The following is an 8295-nucleotide window of genomic DNA, read 5'->3' as shown; positions in this document are numbered from 1 at the left end:
CCGAACCTGGAGCTTAACTATAGTTTGTCCATAGCACTTACTCAGCATTACCTGACACCTTTGGATCTTCTTGACATGATTACTTCTCATAACCTATATATATATATACATATATATATATATATTTGTAACGACCGTGGATGGATGTGTTATGAGTGATTTTTTTTTCATTTGGACCTATGGAAGAATTCAAAGGTATGATAGAACCTATGACAGCATACAGATGAAGCTTTGTGTTGTTTATTTAGTAATTGCGATGAATCATGTATTAATATTTGGAAAGTTTCTTTGAAGCATAGTTTCAAAGAATCTTTGGCCTTGGAGTGTCACCTCAGTATCTATTATGACCCAGGATATCCTATATAGTATATTTCTATTTTTAGATGGTGTATGAAGTTGGCTAGGGAGGTTGATTTGCTATGCTCCTCATACTTAAATTAGGATTCTCTGGTTTACATCCCCATTCGCTTTAAACGTTAAGGACTTAGCCAAAACCTTCTTTCAAATAGACTCTAACGTCACAATAAATACCATTCAATCTTCAATAGACCTAACCTAAGATTATCCTACTTCTCTCTACCCAATATATAATATACACAACATTTTGCATAATTCAACTAACTACTATATTAGGTCTACTATTAATTTTAAACAGAGATATTTTACACATATAAACTCATTTAAGAACGAGGAGCATAGTAAATCTTGGTATAGCTGTCAGATAATACGCGCTGTTTACCGGTCCAGCAAAATCTATATGTACCCTGGACTACGGACTGTTTATCTTAGACCACGATTGGAATTTCACCGGTGGTGACTTGCTGCGAGATTACAACCTCTTCAGGATTTCACCAATTGTTCAATATCACGCTCCATAATAGGCCAATATACGTAACTCCTCATTACTGAATTCATTCTTGAAATCCCTATGTGTCCTATATAAAATTCCCTTAATACACGGTTTTGTAGTGCAGCTGGCACTACAACTCTCTGTGTAAACATCAACACATTATCACACACAGAATAATAGATTCCGCTTGCGTTACGTATATTTTTATTTTCCTTTACCTTCAACGTTTCTTTTATCTTTGCAAGAATTTATCATTCTCCGATTTTAATTTTATATCTTGAGTAGTTATTGGCAGCTCCTGAATGATATTAATCAAAATGTATTTTACTTAATCTTCTGCTTGTAGTAAGGCTATCATCATATCTTCCAATGGTTCGGCATTTTTTAGAATTAGTCTTGATAAAGAATCCGCCTGGCCTAACATCTCGGATGGTATATACTCCATCTTAAAGTTGTAATTCAACAATATTGTACCCCAGCGTTGTAGCCTATTTGCTACATGGTTAGGAATTTGTTTCCCGAATCAAAAACCGATAATAACGGTCGGGGATCCGTTTGTAGCCGAAAACTTCTACCGTGAAAAAAATTGCGAAATTTTTTCACGACAAACATGATCGCTAGAGCTTCTTACTCTATTTGACTATAATTTTTCTCTGCAGCTATCAGAGAGCGTTAGGTATGAACAGTCACCTTCATGTTACCGTCTTTATATTCGTGTAGCATTCTTTTCTGCTCTAGGCACAAGGCCCGAAATTTTTGGCGAGGGGGCCAGTCGATTAGATCGATCCCAGTACGCAACTGGTACTTAATTTAGCGACCCCAAAAGGATGAAAGACAAAGTCGACCTCAGCTGAATTTGAACTCAGAACATAAAGACAGATGAAATATCCATAAGCATTTCGCCCGGCACCTTAACGTTTCTTATTTCTTTATTGCCCACAAGGGGCTAAACACAGAGGGAACAAATAAGGACAGAAAAAGGGATTTAGTCGATTACATCGACCCCTGGTACTTAATTTATCGATCTGGTACTTAATTTATCGATCCCGAAAGGATGAAAGGCAAAGTCGACCTCGGCGGAATTTGAATTCAGAACGTAACGGCAGACGAAATACCGCTAAGCACTTCGCCCGGCGTGCAAGCTTTTCTACCAGCTCGCCGCCTTATATTCGTACAGTATTACTGCTTATATGCCATATTCAAAAGCGTCAGAAACTACAACAATCTCCGGTGTAGGTTTGAAATGAACCAGCAAACAAATCCGATTATAATATTTTTTTTTATTATCGTCAAACGTCTTTTGACAATTATTTGACCAATTCCACTTCACACCTTTTTTTAGCAAATTATTTAGTGGTGCTCTCAATTCATGCATATTTAGTATATAATTTTGATAATAATTCGCTTGACCTAGAACAGTTTATAAGGTCGTTATATTAGTCGTAGGAGGCGTATTCATATCTGCGTCGGCCTTCGATGAATCTGGTTGTTGTCCATTCCTGTCAATGATTTGTTCTAAATACTTAATTTTCCTTATTCAGTGCGAAACCTCAATCTCTTATTTTTTTCAAAAACACATTTTATATTTTTGACATGCTGATCACGAGATTCATTTTTAATCAACATATCATCTAGGTTTAGAAATGCGAATTCACAGTCTGCTAACATTGCATCCATTAACATTGCAACCTGTTGAAAAATTGCAGGTGCGACCTTTAGACCAAACGGTTATCTGTTATATATACAGTTCTTTTGCGTATTCACTATTAAGTATTTTGAGCAGTCCTCATCTACTCTCATTTGTAGGTAAGCATCGGAGAGATCCAGTTTCAAAAATAGCTTGCCCCCATTTAACTTTTCAAAAATATCCTCCGGAGTAAGTAGTGGATAGTTACATGCTTTCAGACATTCATTCAAACTAGAGGAAAAATCGGCACACACACACCGATTTTGTTATTCATTGTTTTATAATACACAGAGTTGCAGCTGCCCATTTTGCATATTCCACTTTTTGGATGACTTCAATTTTCTCTAATCTATCTAACTCGTCATCGTTATGTTTTATAGCAGCAAACGGTTATCTGTTCTGATTTGAACGCTAGTGTTGCTTTTTCCTTGATTTGGAAGCATACCTCAGTCTTAGTACACAAATCTAATTTATCCGACAATTGAAAATGTTTTCTTCAATTCATTTGACACTTTATTTTTACTGGAGGAACATTCATTAATGTTTTTATAGAACAGATTTATGGGGAAGTCCCATAAATCAAACAACTCCATCCAGTCATTAACGAACAGGTTTCTTGCACCTTTTAACAGAAACATTTTCGCGTTACAGATTTAACCACTTGTGATGACTCACGGACTTTTCGATGTTTTCTTTAATGTGCTTTTTCCCAAATTTCTTCCGCGTGTCGGTATCAATAACTGTAATATCGCTACCGGTGTCTAGTTGTAGTTTCACATTCGCGTCGTTTATTTCTACATACACGTACTTTCCTTTTTGGGTGTCGTCATGACTTCCTGTTGAGAAAACCTTTTTAGAAGTTTTTCCCGACCATTTTTTGCTTCGCTATGCAGGACGAGCTTGTATGTCCTATACTTTGACAAATAATTATTCCGAGTTTTAAATGGACAGTCTTTCTTAAAATATAGGCCTCCATGCTCATAGCATGGATTAAGTCATAATATTCTTTTTCGTTTCTTTATTCCCGGTCGACATGTCTGTACTTGGGAGATATTTTTTCTTCAATTTTCTTCACGTCTTGTCGTAAGGTGATAATTATTTGACACTCTTCTTCTACTGACTGTAGAGTTAAATTATGGTCCTCCTGATTTAGTTTTGTAAGAATCTGTGCACGTATTTCTGCATCTTTGTTTGCGATCAAATCTGGTACAAAAATAAGGCATTTAAACATGTCCGGAAATAATTCCTTCAGTTTAAATTTTTTGCATATTTCATTTATGATAGCGGTATATCTGACAACATTTCCGCACTCTTCTTTTACAAGGTTTAAACACTTCCAGCAAGTGTTAACCAGGGAAATCTTATCGGTGAACATTTTGGATAGCATTTCAATTCTTTCCTCGAAACATATTTCACTTGTTTTCTTAGGCAAGATAAAATTGCAGTAGTTTTCATGTTCTGAAGGATCTAGTCTCCATAACAAATCTCAAAATTTCCTCGTCTGTCCAACACTTGCATTCTTCCTTGAAAATGTCTTAGTATTTTCTGAAGTACGCAGAAAAAATTATAGCCTCTTATGGGTTATAACTAAATTCACTTTTAGCATTCACTACACCGTCTGGCGAAAACGAGCTTGCAGTGTTTCTCGGCTTCAGCATCAGCTCCAGCAACTTGATAGTGTTGTAGTTGTTGCTGTTGTTTGCGCAAATTCTGTTGATGTTGCGTTTGAAACTGTAATATGTCAACTAATAGGTCTATGTTTAATGAATTTTTTGTATCATAAACATTTGTTAATCAGCAACGTAAGCTTCCAATCACTCGTCACCACTTTAAAAAGGTAGTTTCTGTATATCTCACGCATAATTTTAGCAAACATAATACAATATGTGACACAATTCCTTTAGTGATTAACTGGCACAGAAATATTGCTGGCATTTCAAAAATGTTGCATGAAAGTTACCAGCATATGGCGGAAAAATATCCTCATTTCAAACAGATATTCCCTCAGCCGTCTGTTGTAGCCTTTAGATGGAATAAGAATATAAGAGAATTATTGACCTCTATTTTGGACTCCAAGAAAACTGACATTGGAGTATCTGCACGCTGTAACTTGAAAAACAGCCGCAAGAGTGGTAAGCCCTGTTCATTGTGTAACATGTGTCAAGTGGATTCCATCAGCTATCATGATAGAAATATGATTTATACAGAAGGTGGGATATGTAGAGATTCACATTTGGGGTGCGCGGCAGAATACACGAAACACAACTTGATTTATGTCGGTTGTACAACATAACAATTAAACAAAAGGTTTAATGGGCACAGATATGACGTCAGGCACAATACCAGTAGTTCGACAGAACTTGCTGAACATTTTGCTTCAAATGTCTGCAAATTTGAAAAAGACTTGAAAGTGCATATTCTCAGAAAATATTCTGTATCTGCTTCACTTTCAATTCTCAAAATGCACGAGGAGAAATATGTTTGCGAGTTACTAGCATCATGCCCTGGAGGAATGAATAAAATGACTGGAGAGTATCATCAAATTTATACCAGACTGTTTGATTAAATATTCTTTTTCCTCTTCTTTTTCTTTCCTCATTTTTACTGTCTTTTTCTTTTCACAAGCTCTAAAATTGAAACTTAAAAACTGATGATATTATTCCATCAATGTGTGGACGTTGGTTGCTCTCGTCCATGCTTCAGATTTGAATTTCTATCACATTTTATTTTGAAATCGACAAAGACAGGCTTGCTGTCGAAATATCCTTCAACCAATAAAATATCTATTACAATAGCATCACACTCTCCGTCTTCTCTAATAATAGTAATAATAAATGCCCTGATGCAGTACCAGACAGTGGCTTCTGATTTTAACTGATTGGAAGTGTTATCATGTACATTGTTTTGTCTTGACATAAAAAATGGGCTCCAGCAAATATTCTGCTCAATAACACAGATTTACTTGTTAGTTGCTCGACCTTAACCAGTTGAGCATGTCCCTTGGTAGCTGACGATATGTGCATCTCTGATCACGAGCAGAAGTAGTGGGGGAGCACCATAGCCATGTGTTGAGAGGAATTGGGGTTTGGATTATTCACCTCTGGACACATGGGTATTTCTTTCAACATCCTTAAACAACCCTTATTCAGCGACTTTTTGAGCAAGATGGGCTACTCGACCTGAAGAAAATTCTAACTGGGACCCACCTGCAAAGTCATGCGCTGTTAATCTTGATATGAGATCACCAAGTCGCGCACATATGGTTGTGATGCATGTGTCTGGTGTTTCCTTATCAGACGGGTAGTCATGATGTGTATACTAGGCTTCGTATATATTACCCCAGTGTTACTTTGATGGCGTTCACTCCTCTCTCACTCAATAATGATATTCTGATCCCGAATAACCAACAAGAGAGAAGTAACTCTACTCCGCATGGAATTACATGGACAGTTCCGCCGTGAAATTAACAATTTAAAAAACAGAAAACATCACGGATGTGGCTCAGTAATAGTGACTTAAAAAAGAAGACTGAAAGCCTAATCATCGCTTCCCAGGATCAGGCAACTCAGTGAAAAATTGATATATCCCACAAAAGTGCAACGAATCTCTGCAGAATATATGAGAACTGGATGGAAAGCGTGACTCGTTAGTGCTTGTGAAAGGTTTGCGCAGAAAGAGTACAAGTGCAGACAGGGCAAGGTAGCCCGAAACCTTCATCGGCTACACTACCGGAGGTATACATACGAGGTAATGGGTGCTTAGTACGCTTGGACACCGAACAAGTTAATTGACGAAACGCGGAAGGCAAAATTCCTCTGTGACCTTTGCCTCCCAGACAGACAAGGTTTTAGAGCATCAAAGGCAGGATATAGTAACCTTTAGGTGGATCAAGCGAAAGTTCCTAATATTCGACGTAGCAGTTCTAGGAGATCAAAATATTATCATGAAAGAAGACAAAATAGTCAAATATGGAGACATATGGGAAATCTAGTCGATATCTGTCAAACAATTAAAAACGTCTGAGCAGGTTTGCAAGGCTTTTACACCCTCATCCATATCTGCTTGACCTATACAGCGCTAGCATGTCTCTAAGACCGAGACATTCCAAGAACTGTTTAAAGGTGACTGAAGAAATTAGGCCGTTCTGCCTCTCTCGGGGCATAAACAGCGACTTACCTGAAAATATAACTGTTACTGCTGGTCACGTCCAGCACCACTAATTTACCTTCTGGGTTCAGGAAAATGGTCTGTATCGTGAGATCCAAACCTTTTCGAAACAACAAATTGATTCTGCATCCATATCCCGGACAGCTTAGAGGTGCGTAAACCTCAAAGTCACCAAGATTGGTACGAAGGGTCATGCCTCTGATCGCCACCAGATCTATGCTCAGTGACAATAGGTGGCCCTGCTTTTGGGGTGAGCCCGTACCGTAGGCCACTTGTATTTATACTGCCTTTTCTGTTCATTAAAGAGTGAGTAAAAGCGGTGAGAAGTGGATATTCCACCCTTGTGCCGAGTTGTCTGTTCTTTTATGAGAGTAACCGCATATATTCTCTTTGATGAAGTCCCTTGGTAGTCTCTAATTGCCTTGAGGAATTTCTTTTTAGGCTTGTGTATGTATTTCAATCTATGTGTATTATTTTTATGTTTACAGGTGATGTGATATTTTGGGTGTTATGTAATTTGTTTTCGATATGGTGGAGCTATGTTATATGTAATGTAGGAATTTTTTGTTGTTAATATTTATTGCTGTGTAGTGCGCGGAGTTTGTGTCTTTCTGTTGTATTTGCTGTTGTGCTTGATGCCGACGACGGTTTGGAATATTTTAATATCGACTGATGGTTTGTTTTAAAATCTATATTAAAGGAAGAAAAGAATTGAAAGAAGTTCCACTTTCATCGGAGAGAAAGAAAATTGATAGTCTTCTGAATAGCATATTTTCTGACGGAACGCAGTGGCAAGTAAGATTATATATATATATATACATGTATTTATTATTTTATCAATTCATGTAATGAACCATTAATAAATTGAAGAAAAGTAAAATTACATAGGTAAAAAATGTATTTTAAAGATTGGTTAGCTAAAGTTTTAAAATTTTTTATGCTGGTAAAATATTCATTGTTTGTTTTTCTAACATTTTCACCATTCTTTCCTCTCTCCTTCATTATCTATGTGTCTATATATGCACACACATAATTATAAATCGTGCAAAGGTTACAAAAATTACAACACAATGACAACGCAAAACATAAACACAGAGTTGGTATAAGTTTGATGCTCAGTAAATGATGGAAAAAAGAAGGAATAATCTGTAATATTTCGAGTATTCGCTCATCTTCTGAAAGATAGGAGATACATGGAAATACCAAAAAGGAAAAAGTAAATTGGAGAAATTGAAACACACATGTATCTAACTATCACAGCATGGTGAATGACTGGAATTAGTCTGGCATATGTGTGTGTATGTATGTGTGCGAATATATGTGCACTTTCTTGCTTGCTTACATGTATAAATAAGGGTGTTGTGTACTTTTATATTCTCTGTGTGTGTATGAATGTTTATAGCTGTTGATATGTTTGCGTATGAATAGTATGTGGAAATGTGTGAGGTGGGTGGTGTGTTTATGAAGAAGTGGATTGTAGGAAAATGAAGAGCGTTGAGAACTAAGATGGAAGAAAAGTATGCACAAAAATTAATTCCTATCGATATACATATATATATATATATATATATATATATATATATAGTTTTAG

At 36.5% G+C, this 8295-nt stretch overlaps 1 protein-coding gene across 2 annotated transcripts in view; it reads left to right on the top strand.

Annotated features, from left to right (window-relative positions):
• Window positions 1-8295, top strand: part of LOC106871768 (uncharacterized) — a 629775-nt gene that overhangs the window by 452050 nt on the left and 169430 nt on the right. For both annotated transcript variants that reach the window (XM_052974057.1, XM_052974056.1), the window contains exon 36: window positions 7405-7499. In XM_052974057.1, coding sequence (XP_052830017.1) covers window positions 7405-7499 — 95 coding nt within the window. The remainder of the gene's footprint in view (window positions 1-7404; window positions 7500-8295) is intronic.

The sequence above is a fragment of the Octopus bimaculoides genome, chromosome 17 (genome assembly GCF_001194135.2).
Source record: "Octopus bimaculoides isolate UCB-OBI-ISO-001 chromosome 17, ASM119413v2, whole genome shotgun sequence".
Taxonomy (NCBI): Eukaryota; Metazoa; Mollusca; class Cephalopoda; order Octopoda; family Octopodidae; genus Octopus; species Octopus bimaculoides.
The sequence above is the reverse complement of the archived record's forward strand: the minus strand, read 5'-3'. Positions and strand labels throughout refer to the sequence as shown.